The sequence below is a fragment of the Aquarana catesbeiana genome, linkage group LG11 (genome assembly GCF_042186555.1).
Source record: "Aquarana catesbeiana isolate 2022-GZ linkage group LG11, ASM4218655v1, whole genome shotgun sequence".
In the NCBI taxonomy this organism is placed as follows: domain Eukaryota; kingdom Metazoa; phylum Chordata; class Amphibia; order Anura; family Ranidae; genus Aquarana; species Aquarana catesbeiana.
Genome location: NC_133334.1, coordinates 284,041,239 through 284,068,253, shown reverse-complemented (window position 1 = coordinate 284,068,253; position 27,015 = coordinate 284,041,239). Strand labels below are relative to the sequence as shown.

Sequence of the window (27,015 nt, the reverse complement as noted above, 5' to 3'; positions counted from 1 at the left end):
CTGGGGGGGGGAGGGGACTGATTGGGAGTACAGAGAGAGATCGCTGTTCCTGATCACTAGGAGCAGACGATCTCTCCCTCCTCCCATCAGAATGGGGATCCGCCTTGTTTACATAAACAGATCCCCGTTCTGACTCTTTACCGCGATCGTATCAAGTCCGCCGAACCCGCGGGCGAGCTCCCATGGCGCAGACCGCGGCGATCTACATCAGCAGCTCGGTCCCCCTCCCTCTTCTGCCGGCCAGTGAAGGAGCGCAGCACACTTCATGTAGTAGAGGCCCGGCCCGTGAAGCGATGGCCGCACCTGACCAGCCGATCGGAAGATCGCCTGCGGTGCCGACATCCAGAAGTGTCCTAATGGTAAAAGTCAGCAGTTCCGGGATGTGTGTTCTTAAAGGGGCGGACCTCCTCTTATGTAGAATATTTGTTGCTGTGGGTGGTACAGATACCTTTCTGCATTTGCCTGTCGCTGACGCCGCAGTTTTTGTTGTTTCACAGGAGAGGAAGAAACAAAGAAGAAATCTAAAAAGATCCACTGGAGCCGCCCTTGGCTGGATCACGCTTCAGGTACAATAATTCTCCATCCATCCATTCATCCATCCATTCATCCATCCATCCATCCATCCATCCATCCATGTCTCCATCCATCCACCCATCCATGTCTCCATCCATCCATCCATCCATCCATGTCTCCATCCATCCATCCATCCATCCATCCATCCATGTCTCCATCCATCCATCCATCCATCCATTCATCCATCCATCCATCCATCCATGTCTCCATCCATCCACCCATCCATGTCTCCATCCATCCATCCATCCATGTCTCCATCCATCCATCCATGTCTCCATCCATCCTTCCATGTCTCCATCCATCCCTCCATCCATCCATCCATGTCTCCATCCATCCTTCCATGTCTCCATCCATCCATCCATCCATTCATCCATCCATCCATGTCTCCATCCATCCCTCCATCCATGTCTCCATCCATCCCTCCATCCATGTCTCCATCCATCCCTCCATCCATGTCTCCATCCATCCATCCATCCACCCATCCATGTTTCCATCCATCCATCCATTCATCCATCCATCCATGTCTCCATCCATCCCTCCATCCATGTCTCCATCCATCCATCCATCCATCCCATCCATCCATCCATCCATTCATCCCCTCCATCCATCCATCCATCTATTCATCCATTCATCCATCCATCCATGTCTCCATCCATCCATCCATCCATCCATGTCTCCATCCATCCATCCATCCATCCCATCCATCCATCCATCCATTCATCCCCTCCATCCATCCATCCATCTATTCATCCATTCATCCATCCATCCATGTCTCCATCCATCCATCCATCCATCCATGTCTCCATCCATCCACCCATCCATGTCTCCATCCATCCATCCATCCATCCACCCATCCATGTCTCCATCCATCCATCCATCCATGTCTCCATCCATCCATCCATGTCTCCATCCATCCATCCATCCACACATGGCGGCCGTCATCTTCTATGTCATCTGATGAAGGAAATTATCGCTTCCTCTTGGCGCCATCAGATGTTGGCGAATGTTTGTTTCTGGCGGTTCTCCTCGCTCTGTCTATAGACGTCTCCTGATTTGGGAAAAAGCGATTGGCTGGAGTGAAATCTTTGGCCCGTTCCTTTGGTTTTCCTTGGGACAGGCCGATCGCCGCAGTGCTCCATCCTTTGCAGCGGCACAAATAGGCAAACTCCATCTTTGTACAACAATCGCTCTTCATGGCCAATCACCTTCTTTTAGGATCCACTGATATTCTAAATGATTTGTTTCAGTTCCCATATCTGGAGTTCTCCTTCAGATACAGCAAGTTCTGCCATAGAGCCGCACTGGGGGGTCCCTGTGGGGGACATCGAAATATTTTTGATAAACTTATCAGTAAAAAAAAAAAATCTTTGTTCTTTATCAATTCTTTTTATTTGTCATAAGTTTGTTTTAAACCTTCGCTTAGTTATTTGTATGTTGTGTCCGCAGTGCTGCATTCCGGGGATTATTTCCTATTCGAATCAGACAGCGAGGAAGAGGAGGAGTCAGCGCTGGAGGAACCAAAACCACCCAAACAGAGCGCCTTCCAGGTGAGGAGGAGGAGCCGCGTGAAGATGGTGACTGATATATACTGTATATACTTGAGTATAAGCCGATCCCAATATGAGCCGAGGCACCTAATTTTACCAAAAAAAAACTGGGAAAACTTATTGACTTGAGTATAAGCCTAGGGTGGGAAATGTGCAGCTACTGGGTAAACAATGCCCATCTTCAGCCTCACTGTGCCCATCTTCAGCCTCACTGTGCCCATCTTCAGCCTTACTGTGCCCATCTGCAGCCTCACTGTGCCTATCTGCAGCCTCACTGTGCCCATCTTCAGCCTCACTGTGCCCATCTTCAGCCTCACTGTGCCCATCTTCAGCCTCACTGTGCCCGTCTGCAGCCTCACTGTGCCCATCTTCAGCCTTACTCTGCCCATCTTCAGCCTCACTGTGCCCATCTTCAGCCTCACTGTGCCCATCTTCAGCCTCACTGTGCCCGTCTGCAGCCTCACTGTGCCCATCTTCAGCCTCACTGTGCCCGTCTTCAGCCTCACTGTGCCCATCTTCAGCCTCACTGTGCCCATCTGCAGCCTCACTGTGCTCATCTGCAGCCTCACTGTGCCCATCTGCAGCCTCACTGTGCCCGTCTTCAGCCTCACTGTGCCCGTCTTCAGCCTCACTGTGCCCGTCTTCAGCCTCACTGTGCCCGTCTGCAGCCTCACTGTGCCCATCTGCAGCCTCACTGTGCCCGTCTTCAGCCTCACTGTGCCCGTCTTCAGCCTCACTGTGCCCGTCTTCAGCCTCACTGTGCCCGTCTGCAGCCTCATTGTACCCATCTGCAGCCTCATTGTACCCATCTGGAGCCTCATTGTACCCATCTGGAGCCTCATTGTACCCATCTGGAGCTGTACCTTTTAATAAGCAAAACATCGGGTGTCTTCCACTGTGTCATTCAGTCTGTTTGGCTGCCGTCCATTGTAACAAAGCCCCGCCTCCTCCTCATCCGTGATAGACGGAACACTGATTCAGTTTCCCAGCATTGTATCAATGTTCCGTCTGTCACGGATGAGGAGGAGGCGGGGCTTTGTTACAATGGACGGCAGCCGACACCCGCTGTTTTGGTTATCAAAAGTACAGCTGCAGATGGGCAGAGTGAGGCTGCAGACGGCAGAGTGAGGCTGCAGACGGGCAGAGTGAGGCTGCAGATGGGCAGAGTGAGGCTGCAGACGGGCAGAGTGAGACTGCAGACGGGCAGAGTGAGGCTGCAGACGGGCAGAGTGAGGCTGCAGACGGGCAGAGTGAGGCTGCAGACGGGCAGAGTGAGGCTGCAGACGGGCAGAGTGAGGCTGCAGACGGGCACAGTGAGGCTGCAGACGGGCAGAGTGAGGCTGCAGACGGGCAGAGTGAGGCTGCAGACGGGCAGAGTGAGGCTGCAGACGGGCAGAGTGAGGCTGCAGACGGGCAGAGTGAGGCTGCAGACGGGCAGAGTGAGGCTGCAGATGGGCAGAGTGAGGCTGCAGACGGGCAGAGTGAGGCTGCAGACGGGCAGAGTGAGGCTGCAGATGGGCACAGTGAGGCTGCACCCTCACTCGGGTATATACGGTACCCATTATTGCAGAGTCTTCATCCAGTTGTACCAAATGATGACATCAAAATACCTTAATTATCATTTTTCAAAAGTCATTTTACAATGTAATCTTATTTAGACAAAACACTTCATGCAGGAAAAGCTTTACTCACCGCCTATCGGGGCATTTCTTTTGCACACATCAACAAATTTGTATCTTTGTTCTAGAAATTACTATAACCCCCCAAAAAACTATATATTTTCTGAAAGCAGATACTCTGGAGAATAAAATGGTGGTAGTTGCAATTTTTTTATGTCGCTCGATATTTGTGTAGTTATGTATAAAATTAATATTTTCTGGGGTGCAGTTTGGGGGGTTCAGCTTGGGGGGGGTGCAGCTTGGGAGCCCCGAGCCACCCAATCACTTTTATTGGAAAGCCCTTTGTTGCTCCCGTAGCCCAGAGCTTGATTTATTCTCTTCTCTTCCATTGATGTCATTGGCCTTGGCAGAACAATAGACGGTTAAACTCCAGCCAGGAAGGGTGGGACATTGATGGCTTTGATTCACCGTCACTCTTGTCTGAGGACGACGGTCATAGGATGGGAGGTTGTCATCATTAGAAATGGATAGTCGGGATGAATTCAATCCTGCCAGCTTTCCTGTCACTTCCTGTGACCTCCTGGGGAGATTTTCCCTCACTTCCTGTCTTCCTGACACCTCTACAAAGATTGGGAGGGGCCGTTGTCACTGGGACAGGAAGACACCAATCACAGCATTGTCTGATCTCACCTTTCCTCTCTATTGGAGAGATTTTCTATCACTTCCTGTCCTGACTGAGGAAAAATCTCCCCAACATCCACATATGGTAAAACTCCTCCCCCCCAGACCCCTCCCCCCCACTGCTCTAATCACAACAATATAAAAGGTTTGGCTGGAGATTATTTTTATATCCGGGGATCTGCTGGTTATTAATGTGACCTGGATTTGTGTCCGGCGCTCCTCTACCTCCGGCCATTTTATTCCAAATCTTCCACAAAACAATTTCTTTAAATCTTTTAATGTGTTTCTTCTGTAACAATGTATCTGTAAGCCCCCCCCCCCCCTCCTGTTTGTGATCCGTCCGTCTATTAATCCCCCCCCATGTTATCTCCCATCTAGCTGGCTTATCAGGCCTGGGTGACCAATGCCAAGTCTGCGATGACGGAAAGGAGGAGGAGCCAGAAAAGAACGATGGAAGCGGCAAAGACTCCGGATGAAGCTCAGAAAGGAGAAGCCCAAAACGAAGGAGGTGACTGAAGATTTCCCTCTTTATATATCCGCCATTTATTATTCTACTTCTGTCTGTATAATTCTATAATTCCCTCCGGGGCGGCGATTATCCATTTCATGGATCAGAACTTTATACCGATCGTCTTCCTCCTCTCTGTGTATATTGGAGGACATGAATGCCGAGTTCCCGGGAAGGTCCTGCCGATGTTCTGACCTATAGGAGACGATCTGAGGAACTGGAAGGATCTCCATTTTATAAATACAAATTTCGATTTTTAGCCAAGTATAGAAAATGTATCGATTTACCTGACGATTGTGCGATCGTGCGACGCTTTACACAAACAAAACTGACGTCCTTTTCTTCCCACAAATAGAGATTTCTTCTTTTGGTGGTATTTGATCACCTCTGCAGTTTTGTTTTTTTTTTTTGTGCTATAAACAAAAAAAGAGCGATAATTTTGAAAAAATAAAAACACAATTTTTTTATTATCTGCTATAAAACATCCAATAAAAAAATATAAAAAAACAAATTTATTCATCAATTTAAGCCAAAATGGATTCTGCTCCATGTTTTTGGTAAAAAATCGCAATAAACGTATATTGATTGGTTTGCGCAAAAGTTATATCGTCCACAAAATAGGGGAAAGATTTAGGGACTTTTTATTTATTTTTTTATTGTTTTTACTAGTAGTGGCGGCGATCTGTAAGAGAAGACCGGGGGGGGGGGGGGGGGACTCCCTAGGGGGGGGAGGGGGGAACTCAAAGATGGCGCTGACTTCAGGTTCCGGGGACTTTGTGAGGCCCGCCGTGTTTTTTGCACAATTTACATAGAATGTGGAAGTTGTGTTTGTTGGGTAATTATTGGCGTCCGGCTTACTTCTTCTTTCAAAGTAAAAACCGACTTCTGTAAAATGTGAGTTTTTTTGTATGAAGAGGATTTCCAAAGCAATGGAGGTTAATCAGAAAAAACAGACAGAGCGCCCCCAATCATCCGTATTCCGCCATTGCAGTTGGAGTCGCCTATTTGTATTCAGCGCCCCTTTCCTGCTGCCACTTGTTGGCTGTTAGCTTGGGGGGGTGAGGACGGCGGGGGAGGGGCGGACGAGGACAGCGGGGGGAGGGGCGGGCGTGGACGGCGGGGGAGGGGCGGGCGGGGGAGGGGTGGGCGAGGACAGCGGGGGAGGGGCGGGCGAGGACGGCGGGGGAGGGGCGGGCGAGGACGGCGGGGGAGGGGCGGACGAGGACAGCGGGGGGAGGGGCGGGCGTGGACGGCGGGGGAGGGGCGGTCGAGGACGGCGGGGGAGGGGAGGGGGGACTTGTTGTCTTGAGACGCTCGTTTCCATAATGTAGCGGATGTGATGGAATTCTCAGGAAACTTTCCTGACTCTCACCCGAGAATTGATGACATAAAAAGTTTCATGTGAAATTGTTGATGAAGTGATTTTCTATCACCGGACTCTAATAGAACTCTCTAAAGATACAAAAGAATAACTTCTGTGGGGAAAAAAGCAAATAATATAATAATATTGTAATTGATTGTTATTAGAAATTCCTTTTCAATCTGCAGCTGCTGTAATTTTCTGTAAAATACAATATGGCCACCTGGAGGCGCTCTGTACACAGATGGTATATAGAACCCCGCCCCCAAGAAATGTCATTTCCTGCTTGTGTGATTGGCTCACTGATTTTCCCAGAAGTCTGCACTAAGATACAAGTCAGATTTTGGGCATCTCCTGCAACACAAATGTCATTTAAAATGAATGGGCCACTTTAATGCAACACACATTAAATACTGCGCGGGGCTTCTCTCCACACCGTGAGCGCAGGTTCACACTGCTACGGTATCAGAGAGCGCATGCGATTCGCACCGCAGACGCCGATCACATGCGATCTCTGAGCAATGCGAGTTCAGCCATACAGTTGTATACAGTTTTATGGCTGAACTCACATTGGATTCGCACAAAAAACCTGCAGGGACTTGTTTTTCCCTGCACTACAATCAGATCTCAGGGTGTTCTCATCTATGCGATCCGATTCCTCTGGGAGTTCGCACTTCTATCTGTGAACTAAACTGGGGTGACACCCGCAGCGGTGTGCACAAGGCTGCGGGAGGGGCGATGAGGGAACTGGCTCTGGAATCGCACTAGTGTGAACCCGGGGTAAAGCTTTGTTTGCTTTAAAACCCGTTCACAGAGATCAATAGCTGTAGATGGATTTATTCCACACAGGTGTCTGTCTTCCCAGGGACTGAGCCGCCTTGGATGGCTCCATATAAAGACGAATCCTTCCTCACAGTAGATGTGGATTGCCCGGCTCGGCTCTCTTCTACTTCATGAGTTATGGATTAAATGTTTCGTTACAAGATAAAGATTGTATCTAACAAATGACAAAAACAGACAGAAAACTGATATCAACTTCTGAATGTCGAGAAACAACTTCAATAAAAAGGCCCCAAAATCATCATTTCCCTTTGAATTTTGTCTTTTAGCGGCAGAGCCGACACCCGACAGCCGGGAACCTCCAGCAGAACATCCGGAGACGCCGGATGATGACCAAGGTGAGGAAGTCGGAGAATTCCACGGCATTCCAGGCTTTCCATTCATCTCTTGCTGAAGGTTCTCCTGAAGGTGGACTGTACTGGCAGGATCATTGATCATCTCCTTATGGAAATGCCGGTTCCCTGGCTTCCTCTGGTCTCAGTACTGACCCGGAACACACAGATTTAAAACAGTGAAGTCTGAACTCCTGATCTACATACATGTTCCGGGTTAGAGACTCATTGTGAGGAAATGTGACCGCCAAGAGCTAGAAGGAGATCAGCAATGGCAGCCGGCGTGTCCTCTCAGTGGAGGTTGAATGGAAAGCCGCCCTCCACCATAGAGCTGTATCCATAGAGCTGTATCCATAGAGCTGTATCCATAGAGCTGTATCCATAGAGCTGTATCCATAGAGCTATATCCATAGAGCTGTATCCATAGAGCTGTATACACGGAGAAGATTGGCGCATTGCCTGCTATAGATTTGGAATTCTGTTCAGCCAGTCTTGTGAATTGTACAATCAGATTCCTGACCTGACTTCCCAGTGCAGACAAGTCAACTTGTCAGGAAATATGGAAATCGAATAAATGCATAAAGTTCAGGTACCTGGGGGAGGGGGGCGACTTTCATGTAATTCCAGTCCTACCCATGTGCAGCGGGAGCCCCTCCAACCTTCTGCACTTGGCTTATTGTGGTGGAAGGCCTCACTGTCCAATAAGAAGGTCTGGTGGTCCTGGTGGTTCTGGTGGTCCAGGTGGTTCTGGTGGTCTTGGTGGTTCTGGTGGTCCAGGTGGTTCTGATGGTCTTGGTGGTCCTGGTGGTTCTGGTGGTCCAGGTGGTTCTGGTGATTCTGGTGGTCCAGGTGGTTCTGGTGGTCTTGGTGGTTCTGATAGTCCTGGTGGTTCTGGTGATCCTGGTGGTTCTGGTGGTTCTGGTGGTCTTGGTGGTTCTGGTGGTCCAGGTGGTTCTAATGGTCTTGGTGGTTCTGGTGGTCCTGGTGGTTCTGGTGGTTCTGGTGGTCTTGGTGGTTCTGGTGGTCTTGGTGGTTCTGATGGTCCTGGTGGTTCTGGTGATCCTGGTGGTTCTGGTGATCCTGGTGGTCCAGGTGGTTCTGATGGTCTTGGTGGTCCTGGTGGTCCTGGTGGTTCTGGTGGTCCAGGTGGTTCTGGTGGTCCTGGTAATTATTGAGCCTTGTAGATAAGATTGCTGTAAGTCTTAATTAAGGGTCTCTGGGCTCCCATGAAAAGCAATGGAGTTCGCATTGTACGTCTGCATTCACTTTACTTTTTATGACTGAGGGGTTTTCCTACAAAACAGCTCAGTCACTATTTGAAATATAAACTGGAAGCCTCTACCCCAGTGGTCATCAATCCTGTCCTCAGGGCCCACTAACAGGCCAGGTTTTCTGTATTACTTGGGGGGCGATGCAGACTATAAGACGGCAATCACTGATCATCACCTGTGATGGGTTTCAGTTATCCTGCAATCCTGGCCTGTTATGGGCTCCTGAGGACGGAGTTGATGACTATTGATCTATTGCATATAATTGTCCAAAACAAGAAGAAATGAAAAGGGGGGTACCATCATCCTACAATGGCGGAGCTGGGGACAACCCCCAGTCACCAGAAAAAGGGGGAAATGGACTCTCTCGGTACCCAACGACTGCATGAAAAAAACGAATAAAGAAATATGTATTTTATTGCTACAGAATCTAAAAATTGTTTATATCCAGATTCATTAAAGTGTTTGTTACCCTAAAAAGAAAAATGGATCTTGTTCCCTTAAAGCATGTTATAGAGCCCAGTGCTTGTGGTCTGTCATTTGCCTCCCCCATATCACCTGAAATACCCGACTGATCCTGCCTGGCTATACCCTCCCCTCTGAAAACTGACTACGGTGTATCATGGCAGCTGAGCCCTGACACTGTGGTCAGTTTATGTGCCTTCATCATCCACAACTCTCCTCTCCCCCCTCCCTGCCTGTCGGCTTCCTCCACTCCCCAGCCCTCCCCCCTCCTGCTATCATAACGACAATATAAACCTCTCATCCCCTCTGTAAAATAACAATATGTGTCTGTTATATAAAAAAGAAGGTGATCTGTACCTTTATCAGAGCGGCTCCCAGCGCTCACGTGACTCCTCCCCTCTTTCCTCGCCTCTCTCCTCCCCAGCCCCGCCCACTATAGCTGTCAGTCGGTGAGAGGAGAGAGCCGAGGAGTCACGTGAGCGCCGGGAGACGCTCTCATACAGGTACAGATCGGTATTTTTTTTATATAACAGACACGTAATGTTATGTTACAGAGGGGGATGGGAGGTTTTTATTGTAGTGGTTTCTCATAGTCACAAAAAGTGAGTTTGAACATAAAAACATATATAACACTGATAATGTAACACTCTACACGGTGCACAAAGCTATACATCGATCGATCCTCGTAGTGTATCGATTGTCCTCTACGTGTTTCGTGGACAATTCCACTTCTTCAGGAGGAATATTTTCAGAATTTTATCTGTAACAAAACACATAAATCAACTGAAAAGCATATTATTCATAATGCATGGTGAATACAGTACTGACTATATTGTAGGGGGACGCCACATATTTGTTTACCAGCGAGAGCCGGCATCTATGAGAGATCGGGGTGAAAATTCCATCACCCCTCCCCCACAGGGGGTAAAGAGCAAGAGCACAAACTGGAGCACCACCAGAAGAACTGGAAAAAATCTATGAGCGATAAAATACTAGCCGCAGCAGAAAACCACAAACCAAAAGGAAAACAATGACAGGGACAAGATGGGGATGGGAAAAAGATACACTACAAGGATCGATCAATGTATAAATAATGATAGGGACAAGAAAAGGGGATGGGAAAAAGATACACTACAAGGATCGATCGATGTATAAATAATGATAGGGACAAGAAAAGGGGATGGGAAAAAGATACACTACAAGGATCGATCGATGTATCGCACTTTGTGCACCATGTAGGGTGTTACATTATCAGTGTTATGTATGTTTTTATGTTCAAACTCCCTTTTGTGAATGAGATGCATGTCATTTTATTCATGTATCTGGATAAGACATTTTTTTTTAGATTCTGTATCCATAAAATACATATTTTTACGTTTGTTTTCCTCGGGTACAGAGAGTTTCCATTCTCCCTTTTTTTCTGGTGGCTATTGGGGGTCGTCTCCGGTTTCTACTTTAGTTGCTATTTGATAAAATGGATTTGGATATAAAGTATACAGCATGTCAGCATTGTTCACAGAATACACTTTGACTGGATCCTCGTATCTTTATGGAACTCTTTGGATCTCAGGCTCAGTTTATACACAGAGCCTCGTCTTCTCTTCAAGTCAAGATTAAGTACCGTCCTTTCCTTACAACCCCAACCCCATCCCCCCCATCTATTGCTTGATCCTCTACCCACTGAGGCTCCAGCATTGCCAGTTGGATGGCGGTGAGTTGGGTGGCGGTGAGTTGGACGGCGGTGAGTTGGACGGCGGTGAGTTGGACGGCGGTGAGTTGGACGGCGGTGAGTTGGACGGCGGTGAGTTGGACGGCGGTGAGTTGGACGGCGGTGAGTTGGACGGCGGTGAGTTGGACGGCGGTGAGTTGGTTGGCGGTGAGTTGGACGGCTGTGAGTTGGACGGTGGGAAGTTGGATGGCGGTGAGTTGAGGTGAGTTGGATGGCGGTGAGTTGGGGTGAGTTGGTTGTCGGTGAGTTGGTTGTCGGTGAGTTGGTTGGCTGTGAGTTGGATGGCGGTGATTTGGTTGGCGGTGAGTTGGACGGCGGTGAGTTGGACGGCGGTGAGTTGGACGGCGGTGAATTGGATGGCGGTGAGTTGGGGTGAGTTGGTTGTCGGTGAGTTGGTTGTCGGTGAGTTGGTTGGCTGTGAGTTGGATGGCGGTGATTTGGTTGGCGGTGAGTTGGTTGTCGGTGAGTTGGGGTGAGTTGGTTGGCGGTGAGTTGGACGGCGGTGAGTTGGACGGCGGTGAGTTGGACGGCGGTGAGTTGGACGGCGGTGAGTTGGTTGGCGGTGAGTTGGATGATGGCGGTGAGTTGAATGGCGGTGAGTTGGGGTGAGTTGGTTGTCGGTGAGTTGGTTGTCGGTGAGTTGGTTGGCTGTGAGTTGGATGGCGGTGATTTGGTTGGCGGTGAGTTGGTTGTCGGTGAGTTGGGGTGAGTTGGTTGGCGGTGAGTTGGACGGCGGTGAGTTGGACGGCGGTGAGTTGGACGGCGGTGAGTTGGACGGCGGTGAGTTGGACGGCGGTGAGTTGGTTGGCTGTGAGTTGGATGGCGGTGAGTTGGTTGGCGGTGAGTTGGGGTGAGTTGGTTGGCGGTGAGTTGGACGGCGGTGAGTTGGACGGCGGTGAGTTGGATGATGGCGGTGAGTTGGATGATGGCGGTGAGTTGGATGATGGCGGTGAGTTGGATGGCCGTGAGTTGGTTGGCCGTGAGTTGGACGGCGGTGAGTTGGTTGGCGGTGAGTTGGGGTGAGTTGGACGGCGGTGAGTTGGGGTGAGTTGGTTAGCGGTGAGTTGGATGGTGAGTGATGCTTATTGCTGGAAGAGATGGAGTATGAATATAACTTGGAGAACTTAAAGTGAACTTTCACCTGAAGTCAAAAGTTACCTTCTAACTAAATTTCAGATTTTTGGGGGGAAGGGAGTATCTTTTTTGATGTTCCCTCCTCCCACTTCCTCAATCCTCTTCTGGGCAAGGATGGTTTAGTCCTCGTCTTGGTCTTGGTCTCCCCCCCCCCCTCCATTCTCCTAGGATATTGTCACATATCCCAGGTGGCCACAGGACCATTTTTCCTGCACCCCCCGATCTCCGGCATGTGCAGTGGGGAGCTGGCTGTGATTCATCAGGAAGTGACAGCCGGCTCCCGAAGCCATGATGGTGGCACCAAAGATCCGAATCATTGAGAAGAATCAGCTGTTGGAAGGACATTGCTGCCCCTCTTGTCCTGGGGAGTGTCTGATCCTTAAAGTTTGGCAGATATTTGGTAGCTTTAAATTTTCACACTCCCAGGTAAGTTTCCTCTTTGAGGACCGGTGTATTGCTTGGCCTGGGATCTTCAGGACTTCACATGGATCACTGTGAGGACTGATGCAGGTATTTGATGCCATCTAATCTGACATTTCTCTCTCCAGCAGGGGGCAGTAATGTGGTGCAGCGTATACTTGATATATTGAAGTTTCTCTGGGTCCTCTCGCTTGCCATGCTGGACGGGTTGATAGACTGGTTGGGCACACTAACCAGACAGTATGTGGACATGACAACGATTCTGTGGGTGGAGAGATACATCCTGGCACAAAAACTATCCAAGGTAAGATGACATTTCTCAGTTTTCACTGTCTGTAGTTATAAATACTGAGGCTTTGGATAAATATATAAATACAAAGATTTGGGGGTTCACTGTTAGAGGACCTAAAATTTGTAAACTGTGACCAAAGCGCGGGGGGGGGGGGGGGTATTTGTTAATCTCGGGTTTGACCAGGGGGTCAGAGCTACCTCCATGAGAGCCGATTTTCTAGTGACTAGAGGGGTAACAATCAGAAGTGGAGGAAGATCTGCAGAAGAAGCAGGGAGATCTTTGCACTGCAGATCTTCCAGTAAAGCTTCCTCTCCAGCAATACAGCGCAGCCGTAACATCCACAAATCCCACTCCAGATCTTGTGCAAAGCAGCAGTGCCTTAGATACTCTCACACTGCAGATACTGTGAGGGTCAGAATACAGGCGTGTAATGAAACGTCCCACACTCCACGTGAGTGCTTTCATCATATACCACTTCCTCCCAGTCTGAATATAGATATCAGATATTCCAACCGCTCCCAACAAACAGGACAATACTCGTTTGGTTGCTGAAAATGGACTGTTTATTTCAAACACAGGTAATACTCTGGACAATCCCCCACCTTTGCATTCCAGGTGGGGAAGACTGTCCAATCAGCAGTGAGAGCTGTTGGAGGAATTTGCCCCCACCAATCTCACAGCTAATCTACATACACATCCCATAATATCCAAGGCAGACAGAAACAAGAGAACATCGGAATACAACCCCACCCGAGCTGGCCGAGACCGTCATGGGCTCCTTAATAATGTCCTTTTGCATTACATAACAGAATATCTTCCTAAATGCTTGTAGCTCCCTCAAATGTCAGGGACCATAGTCATGTATCCGGGTCCTCCAGGGCCCATAGTCATGTATCCGGGTCCTCCAGGGCCCATAGTCATGTATCCGGGTCCTCCAGGGCCCATAGTCATGTATCCGGGTCCTCCAGGGCCCATAGTCATGTATCCGGGTCCTCCAGGGCCCATAGTCGTGTATCCAGGTCCTCCAGGGCCCATAGTCGTGTATCCGGGTCCTCCAGGGCCCATAGTCGTGTATCCGGGTCCTCCAAGTCCCACAGTCATGTATCCGGGTCCTCCAGGGCCCATAGTCATGTATCCGGGTCCTCCAGGGCTCATAGTCGTGTATACAGGTCCTCCAGGGCTCATAGTCGTGTATCCGGGTCCTCCAGGGCTCATAGTCGTGTATCCAGGTCCTCCAGGGCCCATAGTCATGTATACAGGTCCTCCAGGGCTCATAGTCGTGTATCCGGGTCCTCCAGGGCCCATAGTCATGTATACAGGTCCTCCAGGGCTCATAGTCGTGTATCCGGGTCCTCCAGGGCTCATAGTCGTGTATACAGGTCCTCCAGGGCTCATAGTCGTGTATCCGGGTCCTCCAGGGCTCATAGTCGTGTATCCGGGTCCTCCAGGGCTCATAGTCATGTATCCGGGTCCTCCAGGGCTCATAGTCGTGTATACAGGTCCTCCAGGGCTCATAGTCGTGTATCCGGGTCCTCCAGGGCTCATAGTCGTGTATCTGGGTCCTCCAGGGCTCATAGTCATGTATCTGGGTCCTCCAGGGCTCATAGTCGTGTATCCGGGTCCTCCAGGGCTCATAGTCGTGTATACAGGTCCTCCAGGGCTCATAGTCGTGTATCCGGGTCCTCCAGGGCTCATAGTCGTGTATACAGGTCCTCCAGGGCCCATAGTCATGCATACGGGTCCTCCTGGGCGGGTGAGTCTGTCACAAGGCGTGCCTACAATCAGGATGTGCATTGCTGTTTTTGAGGAGGAATTTCAGACAAAAGGTAGGTCTATAGACAATCTTTTGAAGAATAACATTTTTAGATGTTCCCTATAAGACTACAAATGTCCACATTAACTGGAAGAATCCCAGCAAACTTCTGCAGTATGTTGGTAGAAAGGATAAGGCCGAGGCGCCCGTTCAATAACAAGATGCTTCCAAGTTGATTCTTAAAGAAAGCTGGTATATATTGATAATAAAAACAGGTTTAAACATCAACGCGTTTCGTGGCTCTTTAGTGGCCACTTCATCAGGAACAGACGTACAGGAGGCGGAGCACTGCAAGGGAAGGAGGCGGAGCACTGCGAGGGAAGGAGGCGGAGCACTACATGGGAAGGAGGCGGAGCACTGCGAGGGAAGGAGGTGGAGCACTACATGGGAAGGAGGCGGAGCACTGCAAGGGAAGGAGGCGGAGCACTGCGAGGGAAGGAGGCGGAGCACTGCGAGGGAAGGAGGCGGAGCACTGCGAGGGAAGGAGGTGGAGCACTACATGGGAAGGAGGCGGAGCACTGCAAGGGAAGGAGGCGGCGCACTGCGAGGGAAGGAGGCGGAGCACTACAAGGGAAGGAGGCGGAGCACTACAAGGGAAGGAGGCGGAGCACTGCAAGGGAAGGAGGCGGAGCACTGCGAGGGAAGGAGGCGGAGCACTGCGAGGGAAGGAGGCGGAGCACTGCGAGGGAAGGAGGTGGAGCACTACATGGGAAGGAGGCGGAGCACTGCAAGGAAAGGAGGCGGAGCGCTACATGGGAAGGAGGCGGAGCGCTACATGGGAAGGAGGCGGAGCGCTACATGGGAAGGATGCGGAGCGCTAGAAGGGAAGGAGGCGGAGCACTACAAGGAAAGGAGGCGGAGCGCTGCAAGAGAAGGAGGCGGAGCGCTGCAAGGGAAGGAGGCGGAGCGCTGCAAGGCAAGGAGGCGGAGCGCTACAAGGGAAGGAGGCGGAGCACTAAAAGGGAAGGAGGCAGAGCACTAAAAGGGAAGGAGGCAGAGCACTACAAGGGAAGGAGGCGGAGCACTACAAGGCATGGAGGTGGAGCGCTACATGGGAAGGAGGCGGAGCGCTGCAAGGAAAGGAGGCGGAGCGCTACATGGGAAGGAGGCGGAGCGCTGCAAGGAAAGGAGGCGGAGCGCTGCAAGAGAAGGAGGCGGAGCGCTGCAAGGGAAGGAGGCGGATCGCTGCAAGGAAAGGAGGCGGAGCGCTGCATGGGAAGGAGGCGGAGCGCTACATGGGAAGGAGGCGGAGCGCTGCAAGGGAAGGAGGCGGAGCGCTGCAAGGGAAGGAGGCGGAGCGCTGCAAGGAAAGGAGGCGGAGCGCTGCAAGGAAAGGAGGCGGAGCACTGCAAGGGAAGGAGGCGGAGCACTGCATGGGAAGGAGGCGGAGCGCTGCAAGGGAAGGAGGCGGAGCGCTGCAAGGAAAGGAGGCGGAGCGCTACATGGGAAGGAGGCGGAGCGCTACAAGGGAAGGAGGCGGAGCGCTACAAGGGAAGGAGGCGGAGCGCTGCAAGAGAAGGAGGCGGAGCGCTGCAAGGGAAGGAGGCGGAGCGCTGCAAGGCAAGGAGGCGGAGCGCTGCAAGGCAAGGAGGCGGAGCGCTACAAGGGAAGGAGGCGGAGCGCTACATGGGAAGGAGGCGGAGCGCTACAAGGGAAGGAGGCGGAGCGCTACATGGGAAGGAGGCGGAGCACTGCAAGGAAAGGAGGCGGAGCGCTGCAAGGAAAGGAGGCGGAGCGCTGCAAGAGAAGGAGGCGGAGCACTGCATGGGAAGGAGGCGGAGCACTGCAAGGGAAGGAGGCGGAGCACTACAAGAGAAGGAGGCGGAGCACTACAAGGGAAGGAGGCGGAGCACTACAAGGGAAGGAGGCGGAGCAGTGATTTCACTCCATTCCCTCTCCTTCCTGCCGCTGACTCTGTACAAGTTTCAGGCAGAGATCTTGGAACTGATTTACTAAAGGAAGATAAACTTCACTTTTGAAGGGAGATTGCACTTTACAAGGACATTTTCCCCAGAGCTTAGTGAATGAGGTGACTTCCATGATCCAATCATGCGCAAGCAAGAATCTTGTTTTTATTCTCCTGGGTTTTTGTGCTGAAATTTCACCTCATCCACCAAGTTCTAGGAACAAGTCCTATGAGAAATGCAACTTCCTTTACAAAGTTCTAGCATTATAGAAGCCGTGTTCTGGGGCCGGAGGGTTTATCGAATGTTATGTAGTCTGAAAAAAGACACAAGTCCGTCTCGTTCAATCTAGTTGTGTATTTGTAAAACACCAATCAAGTCAAATAAACGAATATTAAGCATTTTTGTAAAGTTTATGTTTATTGTCTTGAGGAGGACATTCCTCCACCTTTCATCTTGAAGAGAAGATCGTTTTATTGGTTGAGCTGTAGATATAAACGATCGCTGTGTGTTTTTCTATAGGGGGAAGATGTGACTCGAAAAGACCTGACCACCATCTATGAGACTGGTCAGGACACAATGGACGCCGGTCCCTCCACGTTACCCGCAGCACCGACTCCAGACAAAGGCGTGGATTCCCAGACCAGTATGGCTACAAGGTAGGTGGATGGACAACCCCGAGATAGAGAGATACTCCAATAATAGGAGAAAAGGAGGAATACAAAGTCCCCTCTGAGTCTAGTTTTAGGTTTGATGTGAGTGGAGGTCGGATCTTCACATCTGTGGGGTGGCGGGACGAGCGTGTGCTGAAGGGCGCACTCAGTGCGGATTATTCGGTACGATCGCGTGTTGTAGAGAGTTGGATGCCAATGTAAGGGTGAGGATCCAAGTCCCAGAAGAAAGGATGGAGAGGTGATGGAGGAGAACACCGGAGAAGAACTCATCTTTATTGGCAATCAGACATATAATACACATTCATCGTCTCCTTCCTCAAGAGGAACATTCTAGAAGTGCTGACTGGTGGAGAGAGACTGAGGAAATGCCTTCTCCTATCTGCAGCAGATTGATGACATTTTCTCAGTCTGGGAAAAAATCACTTAATTATCGCTCTGACTACTTTTTATAGATAAAATGTAAAGTAGAATAATTCTACTGTTACTGTACAATGTGATGTCAGAAATGTATATTTGTAGTTACTAAAAGGTCCACCATGAGGTACAATAAATCCATTTCTCAAGTAAGTGATTCTCAGCTTTTCCTGGAACTGTTCATTCCTCGTGTCCTGTGTCGTTCCTCGTGTCCTGTGTCGTTCCTCGTGTCCTGTGTCATTCCTCGTGTCCTGTGTCATTCCTCATGTCCTCTGTCGTTCCTCGTGTCCTGTGTCGTTCCTCGTGTCCTGTGTCATTCCTCGTGTCCTGTGTCATTCCTCATGTCCTCTGTCGTTCCTCGTGCCCTGTGTCGTTCCTCGTGTCCTGTGTCATTCCTCGTGTCCTGTGTCATTCCTCGTGTCCTGTGTCATTCCTCGTGTCCTCTGTCGTTCCTCGTGCCCTGTGTCGTTCCTCGTGTCCTGTGTCATTCCTCGTGTCCTGTGTCGTTCCTCGTGTCCTGTGTCGTTCCTCGTGTCCTGTGTCATTCCTCGTGTCCTGTGTCATTCCTCATGTCCTCTGTCGTTCCTCGTGCCCTGTGTCGTTCCTCGTGTCCTGTGTCGTTCCTCGTGTCCTGTGTCATTCCTCGTGTCCTGTGTCATTCCTCATGTCCTCTGTCGTTCCTCGTGTCCTGTGTCGTTCCTCGTGTCCTGTGTCATTCCTCGTGTCCTGTGTCATTCCTCATGTCCTCTGTCGTTCCTCGTGCCCTGTGTCGTTCCTCGTGTCCTGTGTCATTCCTCGTGTCCTGTGTCATTCCTCGTGTCCTGTGTCATTCCTCGTGTCCTCTGTCGTTCCTCGTGCCCTGTGTCGTTCCTCGTGTCCTGTGTCATTCCTCGTGTCCTGTGTCATTCCTCATGTCCTGTGTCGTTCCTCGTGTCCTGTGTCGTTCCTCGTGTCCTATGTCATTCCTCGTGTCCTGTGTCATTCCTCGTGTCCTGTGTCATTCCTCGTGTCCTCTGTCGTTCCTCGTGCCCTGTGTCGTTCCTCGTGTCCTGTGTCATTCCTCGTGTCCTGTGTCATTCCTCATGTCCTGTGTCGTTCCTCGTGTCCTGTGTCGTTCCTCGTGTCCTATGTCGTTCCTCGTGTCCTGTGTCGTTCCTCGTGTCCTGTGTCATTCCTCGTGCCCTGTGTCATTCCTCGTGCCCTGTGTCATTCCTCGTGTTTTCCTCGTGCTCCGTGTCATTCCTCGTGCCCTGTGTCATTCCTCGTGCCCTGTGTCATTCCTCGTGTTTTCCTTGTGCTCCGTGTCATTCCTCGTGTCCTGTGTCATTCCTCGTGTCCTGTGTCATTCCTCGTGTCCTGTGTCATTCCTCATGTCCTCTGTCGTTCCTCGTGTCCTGTGTCGTTCCTCGTGTCCTGTGTCGTTCCTCGTGTCCTGTGTCGTTCCTCGTGTCCTGTGTCATTCCTCGTGCCCTGTGTCATTCCTCGTGCCCTGTGTCATTCCTCATGTCCTGTGTCGTTCCTCATGTCCTCTGTCGTTCCTCGTGTCCTCTGTCGTTCCTCGTGTCCTGTGTCGTTCCTCGTGTCCTATGTCGTTCCTCGTGTCCTGTGTCATTCCTCGTGTCCTGTGTCGTTCCTCATGTCCTGTGTCGTTCCTCATGTCCTCTGTCGTTCCTCATGTCCTGTGTCGTTCCTCGTGTCCTGTGTCGTTCCTCGTGTCCTGTGTCATTCCTCGTGTTTTCCTCGTGTCCTGTGTCGTTCCTCGTGTCCTGTGTCGTTCCTCGTGACCTGTGTCATTCCTCGTGCCCTGTGTCATTCCTCATGTTTTCCTCGTGCTCTGTCATTCCTCGTGCCCTGTGTCATTCCTCATGTCCTGTGTCATTCCTCATGTCCTGTGTCATTCCTCGTGCCCTGTGTCATTCCTCGTGTTTTCCTCGTGCTCTGTGTCATTCCTCATGCCCTGTGTCATTCCTCGTGCCCTGTGTCGTTCCTCGTGCCCTGTGTCATTCCTCGTGCCCTGTGTCATTCCCCATGTCCTGTGTCATTCCTCGTGCCCTGTGTCATTCCTCGTGCCCTGTGTCATTCCTCGTGCCCTGTGTCATTCCTCGTGTTTTCCTCGTGCTCTGTGTCATTCCTCGTGCTCTGTGTCATTCCTCGTGCTCTGTGTCATTCCTCGTGCTCTGTGTCATTCCTCGTGCTCTGTGTCATTCCTCGTGCTCTGTGTCATTCCTCGTGCCCTGTGTCATTCCTCGTGTTTTCCTCGTGCTCTGTGTCATTCCTCGTGTCCTGTGTCATTCCTCGTGCCCTGTGTCATTCCTCGTGTTTTCCTCGTGCTCTGTGTCATTCCTCATGCCCTGTGTCATTCCTCGTGTCCTGTGTCATTCCTCGTGCCCTGTGTCATTCCTCATGCCCTGTGTCATTCCTCGTGTCTTCCGCAGTGGCTGTGACGAGGAGGAAGGGATCAGCAGTATGGTGGACGGTACGGATATAATCACTCCGCTCAGCACCGGGTACAACACCCGCAGTAACAGCATGGAGCAGATTTCCACCCCTGCGGGGGAGGAGGAGGTCTCCCCGGGAAAATACACTCTGGAGGTTCTGCCAACAAAACGTTCTCGTACCGCCAGTGAATTATTAACATGCAGGTAAGTGAGGAAAAGATCATCACCATATTGTAGAATATCCTTTAATGTCTTAGAAAGGTGTATAAAATATGCACTTCTTTAAGGTGGAACTAAACCCTCCTGTCCTTTACAGCCAAGGAAGCCGCCATCTTGGCCTTTGTTTGATCTGCAGTTGTCATGGTGATATGACAGTTGGGTGGAGGGCGGACATTTGAGGGTTATCATTCATTGCATTCCTTGTATGGAACGGTTTTAGGAAATTGATAAATTGGTGGGTTTAGTTTCACTTTAAGGAACGTGGCAGCCAATCTGAACTCGTCTTACTGATGCCAGTTTTGTACAAATGATTCTGATTGGTTTGGATGGATTACTTTGCTGCTTCCCGTAAAGGAAGCCAATACTGGAAGAAATGCTGAATTCCTTCTAAGATTGCGAGTTGATTGGCTGTTTTTGTGCTTTCTGATTCGCTGATCTGGAATGAACAGATTAGAAAGTCGAAACTCTTGCAGGTTGTTCCAGGTCAGCTGTTCAAAAACGATTGAATCCATTGGATGAGCCGGAGAATGTTCAGATGGAGAGCTCAGCAGAAGCCTCCTCCATGTTCTTGGATCTCCATGGGGGTTCCTCTATACAGAGTACGGGGCTGTCTATGTTGGTGGCCTTATTGATGTTCTCCTTGTTCTCAGGCCGCTGACCTTCCTGGAACTCTCGGAATCGAGTCATTTCTTCAGGTCACAGAGCCGCCCGCTGAGGCTCCTGTTTGCTCTCTACCATTTGGTGGCGGCTCATTCAGAGCTCGTCTGTTACTTTATTATCATCCTGAACAACATGGTGAGCGCCTCCCTCATCTCCCTCTTCCTTCCCATCCTGGTCTTCCTCTGGGCAATGCTGTCCATCCACCGGCCAAGCAAGAAATTCTGGATGACGGCCATTGTGTTCACTGAGGTGAGTCCTGAGCTCCCATGAACTGTGTTACAGAAGGTAGGTTGTCCCCTTAATTCACCGCTATAAAGGAGAACGTATGGTATGTACCTGTGGTGCCCCCTCCCCCGAGGGAGACAATGCTCTGCTCCCCAAGCCCCACCCTTTTTTTAAGCCAATTAGAGCTGTCAGCTCTAATGCGCCAAACAAAAACTTAATTGAAATCCATGCATCAGGCGCCCTGCATGTAGATTAGGGGGGAGCAGAGACTTGGGGCAGGAAGTGTCCATTTAGACTGGGGGAGCAGAGACTTGGGGCAGGAAGTGTCCGTTTAGACCGGGGGAGCAGAGACTTGGGGCAGGAAGTGTCCATTTAGACTGGGGGAGCAGAGACTTGGGGCAGGAAGTGTCCGTTTAGACCGGGGGAGCAGAGACTTGGGGCAGGAAATGTCCGTTTAGACCAGGGGAGCAGAGACTTGGGGCAGGAAGTGTCACCTTAGACCAGGGGAGCAGAGACTTGGGGCAGGAAGTGTCACCTTAGACTGGGGGAGCAGAGACTTGGGGCAGGAAGTGTCCATTTAGACTGGGGGAGCAGAGACTTGGGGCAGGAAGTGTCCGTTTAGACCGGGGGAGCAGAGACTTGGGGCAGGAAATGTCCGTTTAGACCAGGGGAGCAGAGACTTGGGGCAGGAAGTGTCACCTTAGACTGGGGAAGCAGAGACTTGGGGCAGGAAGTGTCACCTTAGACCAGGGGAGCAGAGACTTGGGGCAGGAAGTGTCACCTTAGACTGGGGAAGCAGAGACTTGGGGCAGGAAGTGTCACCTTAGACCAGGGGAGCAGAGACTTGGGGCAGGAAGTGTCACCTTAGACTGGGGGAGCAGAGACTTGGGGCAGGAAGTGTCACCTTAGACTGGGAGAGCAGAGACTTGGGGCAGGAAGTGTCCGTGTAGACTGGGGGAGCAGAGACTTTGGGGAGGAAGTGTCACCTTAGACTGGGAGAGCAGAGACTTGGGGCAGGAAGTGTCACCTTAGACTGGGAGAGCAGAGACTTGGGGCAGGAAGTGTCACCTTAGACTGGGGGAGCAGAGACTTGGGGCAGGAAGTGTCACCTTAGACTGGGGGAGCAGAGACTTGGGGCAGGAAGTGTCACCTTAGACTGGGGAAGCAGAGACTTGGGGCAGGAAGTGTCACCTTAGACTGGGGGAGCAGAGACTTGAGGCAGGAAGTGTCACCTTAGACTGGGGGAGCAGAGACTTGGGGCAGGAAGTGTCACCTTAGACTGGGAGAGCAGAGACTTGGGGCAGGAAGTGTCACCTTAGACTGGGGGAGCAGAGACTTGGGGCAGGAAGTGTCACCTTAGACTGGGAGAGCAGAGACTTGGGGCAGGAAGTGTCACCTTAGACTGGGGAAGCAGAGACTTGGGGCAGGAAGTGTCACCTTAGACTGGGGGAGCAGAGACTTGGGGCAGGAAGTGTCACCTTAGACTGGGGGAGCAGAGACTTGGGGCAGGAAGTGTCACCTTAGACTGGGAGAGCAGAGACTTGGGGCAGGAAGTGTCACCTTAGACTGGGGAAGCAGAGACTTGGGGCAGGAAGTGTCACCTTAGACTGGGGGAGCAGAGACTTGGGGCAGGAAGTGTCACCTTAGACTGGGGAGAGCAGAGACTTGGGGCACGAAGTGTCACCTTAGACTGGGAGAGCAGAGACTTGGGGCAGAAAGTGTCACCTTAGACTGGGGAAGCAGAGACTTGGGGCAGGAAGTGTCACCTTAGACTGGGGAGAGCAGAGACTTGGGGCACGAAGTGTCACCTTAGACCGGGGGAGCAGAGACTTGGGGCAGGAAGTGTCACCTTAGACCGGGGGAGCAGAGACTTGGGGCAGGAAGTGTCCGTTTAGACTGGGGGAGCAGAGACTTGGGGCAGGAAGTGTCACCTTAGACTGGGGAAGCAGAGACTTGGGGCAGGAAGTGTCACCTTAGACTGGGGGAGCAGAGACTTGGGGCAGGAAGTGTCCGTTTAGACTGGGGGAGCAGAGACTTGGGGCAGGAAGTGTCACCTTAGACTGGGGGAGCAGAGACTTGGGGCAGGAAGTGTCACCTTAGACTGGGAGAGCAGAGACTTGGGGCAGGAAGTGTCACCTTAGACTGGGGAAGCAGAGACTTGGGGCAGGAAGTGTCACCTTAGACTGGGGGAGCAGAGACTTGGGGCAGGAAATGTCCGTTTAGACTGGGGGAGCAGAGACTTGGGGCAGGAAGTGTCACTTTAGACCGGGGGAGCAGAGACTTGGGGCAGGAAGTGTCACCTTAGACTGGGGAAGCAGAGACTTGGGGCAGGAAGTGTCACCTTAGACTGGGGGAGCAGAGACTTGGGGCAGGAAGTGTCACCTTAGACTGGGGGAGCAGAGACTTGGGGCAGGAAGTGTCACCTTAGACTGGAGGAGAGTTCCTGTCCGGCTGGCTCGTGGTGAATTTGGTGATCTGTTCTTCTTCCACCATACACTGTCCATTCCAGCTGGTTGGTGGTGCAGTTTTGTCACATGGAAGGTTCGGGGCAGTTTTCTCATCAGCACTTCTGTCACTAAGGTAGAGAAGGGAGACAATTATTGGTGGACTTGAGGTGGCCCCGGGTCTTTCCAAAAATAAAAAATAAATTTGGGGTCGTCTATATCATTATTGGCCTCCTCTGTCACCCACTTTTATATGCAATTAATGAGAAGAATAACGATTGGACTTTTATGGTATTTCATATATTTTGCCTCCAGCCCTGACCTGCCCCATGTTGTCTTCTTCTCCTCCAGATAATGGTGGTAATAAAGTATCTCTGTCAGTTCGGCTTCTTCCCATGGAATAGTGAAACGGTTCTTGTACGCTTTGAAGGGAAACCCTTCTTCCCGCCGCGCATTCTCGGGGTGGAGAAAAGCGACTCTTATGTCAAATATGACCTGATCCAGCTGCTGGCCCTCTTCTTCCACCGATCGCTGCTGATGGTAAGCTGATTCTCCTTCTAGATATCGATCAATCTATAGTAGTGGTTCTCAACTCCAGTCCTCGGGACCCACCAACAGGCCAGATTTTAAGTATTACCTTGGGGAATTGCAGACTAGAATACTGCAGTCACTGAGCATCAAGTGATATCACCTGTGATGTATTTCAGCTATCTTGCAAACCTGGCCTGTTGGTGGGTCCTGAGGACTGGAGTTGAGAACCACTGATCTATAGGATATCATTCCTTTCATCACAAGTGACAACATCTCCTCTCTATGAACATTTTGTAGATGCGCAGCCACCATGTTGGCATTTTCTATAACATTAATGTCTATGGGATGTTCACATTGTCTGCTTATTGCCCCAAACAAGTTTTGGTGATGGTCGGAATCTAGTGGGCGGAGTCGGCTGCTGGATTTTCTCTGATTGGATGCACCAGTAGTGAGATCATACTGCCGTCATTTATGAGAGTTTTCCTGACAAGCTTTGTGTGTCTCGGCTCCTCTATTCCATTCTTTATAACATGGAAAGAATAAAGAATCCAACAAGAAGAGTGGAAATGAAAATAACAACGCTGGATAGCCGCACTCCAAATGTTCCCCATGTCAGAAAAACAGAATCCAAATACATCTCCGGATCAGGACAGACCAACATGCACCACTAACGCGTTTCACATCAATCACAATGCTTACTGAGCTATGAGACATGAGTAAGCATGGTGATTATTGTGAAACGCGTTAGTGGTGCATGTTGGTCTGTCCTGATCCGGAGATGTATTTGGATTCTGATTTTATGACATAAAAGGTGAATATTTGGAGTGCGGCTATCCAGCGTTGTTATTTCCATATCTCTGTTGTAAGCAGAGCTGACACCCCGCCCTTCGTGGAGACAGCTGATACGAGGAGAGGTCTTAGAGCGGTGAACTTTTATTACTTCAAGAAGAGTGGAAACCTTTTATAATGGAAGGTGTGCAGACCCAGAAATCTCCCCCATAGAGTCCTGATTGGTGGATAGAACCGCCAAGTAGTTTTTTATTGCAACATCTGCCAAAACCTGAACTGCCAGATTTGGGTGGACTTCCCCTTGAAATATTACTGAATGTCATGAAGAGCTGTGAGTGCAAACAATAAGGTGTGACCAATACAAGCCGACAGCAAAGAGCGCCGTCCATCACCGACTCCAGGGACAGGGCTTTGCCTGCATTCACGGGGGAGGGGTATTCACTGTCTTTTCAGAGTTATGGATTGTGGGATCGAGAAGATATGAATCCGGTACAGAAACCTCAGAAGGAGAGGAAGCCGAGCCAAGCGGAATCAGACCCCGCCACCAATATAGACCCCAAAGGGAGCCGCACTTCTCTGATTCGCCGGCGTAAGAGAAGAGATTCGCAGACCAGCGAGACCGACAAAGGTGAGAATATTTCTGGGGATAGTTTGTTTTTTTTTCAATAAATGTTTATTAAAATTTTCAGATATACATAAAGTCACAGTTATCGGGTATACATTGAAACAGAAGCTGATAATACAATCAATAAGTCATACAATCAATACTTCATACAATCAATACTTCATACAATCAATACTTCATACAATCAATAAGTCATACAATCAATACTTCATACAATCAATACTTCATACAATCAATACTTCATACAATCAATAAGTCATACAATCAATACTTCATACAATCAATACTTCATACAATCGATAAGTCATACAATCGATAAGTCATACAATCGATAAGCCATACAATCGATAAGTCATACAATCAATACTTCATACAATCGATAAGTCATACAATCATACAATCGATAAGTCATACAATCGATAAGTCATACAATCGATAAGTCATACAATCGATACTTCATATAATCGATAAGTCATACAATCGATAAGTCATACAATCGATAAGTCATACAATCGATAAGTCATACAATCGATAAGTCATACAATCAATAAGTCATACAATCAATAAGTCATACAATCATACAATCGATAAGTCATACAATCGATAAGTCATACAATCGATAAGTCATACAATCGATAAGTCATACAATCGATACGTCAAACAATCGATAAGTCATACAATCGATAAGTCATACAATCGATAAGTCATACAATCAATAAGTCATACAATCAATAAGTCATACAATCAATAAGTCATACAATCAATAAGTCATACAATTGATAAATAAAGCAGAAATGAAAGAACAAGTTCAAAATACGGCCAACTGAGCCTCTTACTAGGTGACTTCTGTATTAGTGATGGAGGTGAAGTTCTGACCCAGTAAAGTATTCCTATGGTAAAGCGGGAATATCCTAATTAACAAGTGTATAGACTAAGGATCATTAATCATCTCCGTGTGGGGGGAGGAGGGGCCGGTGTGGGGGGAGGAGGGGTCGGTGTGGGAGGAGGAGGGGTCGATGTGGTGTAGGAGGGGTCGGTGTGGGGGGTGGAGGGGTCGGTGTGGGAGGAGGAGGGGTCGGTGTGGGGGGAGGAGGGGTCGGTGTGGGAGGAGGAGGGGTCGGTGTGGGGGGAGGAGGGGTCGGTGTGGGGGGAGGAGGGGTCGGTGTGGGGGGAGGAGGGGTCGATGTGGGGAGGAGGGGTCGGTGTGGGAGGAGGAGGAGTCGGTGTGGGGGGAGGAGGGGTCGGTGTGGGGGAGGAGGGGTCGGTGTGGGAGGAGGAGGGGTCGGTGTGGGGGGAGGAGGGGTCGGTGTGGGGGAGGAGGGGTCGGTGTGGGGGGAGGAGGGGTCGGTGTGGGGGGAGGAGGGGTCGGTGTGGGAGGAGGAGGGGTCGGTGTGGGGGGAGGAGGGGTCGGTGTGGGGGGAGGAGGGGTCGGTGTGGGGGGAGGAGGGGTCGATGTGGGGAGGAGGGGTCGGTGTGGGAGGAGGAGGAGTCGGTGTGGGGGGAGGAGGGGT

The 27,015-nt window shown here is 50.5% G+C and overlaps 1 protein-coding gene across 1 annotated transcript in view; it reads left to right on the top strand.

The window, feature by feature from the left end:
- LOC141112882 (piezo-type mechanosensitive ion channel component 1-like) overlaps positions 1 to 25,507 on the top strand; it is a gene marked incomplete at its 3' end in the record, with an annotated part of 127,466 nt that extends 101,959 nt beyond the window's left edge. The window contains 10 exon segments of the mRNA XM_073605984.1: positions 498 to 566; positions 2,020 to 2,120; positions 4,799 to 4,928; positions 7,398 to 7,466; positions 12,608 to 12,780; positions 17,008 to 17,144; positions 20,009 to 20,215; positions 20,881 to 21,139; positions 23,911 to 24,099; positions 25,333 to 25,507. Of these exon segments, the coding sequence (XP_073462085.1) occupies positions 498 to 566; positions 2,020 to 2,120; positions 4,799 to 4,928; positions 7,398 to 7,466; positions 12,608 to 12,780; positions 17,008 to 17,144; positions 20,009 to 20,215; positions 20,881 to 21,139; positions 23,911 to 24,099; positions 25,333 to 25,507 (1,509 nt within the window).
- Between the last annotated feature and the right edge of the window lie 1,508 nt (positions 25,508 to 27,015).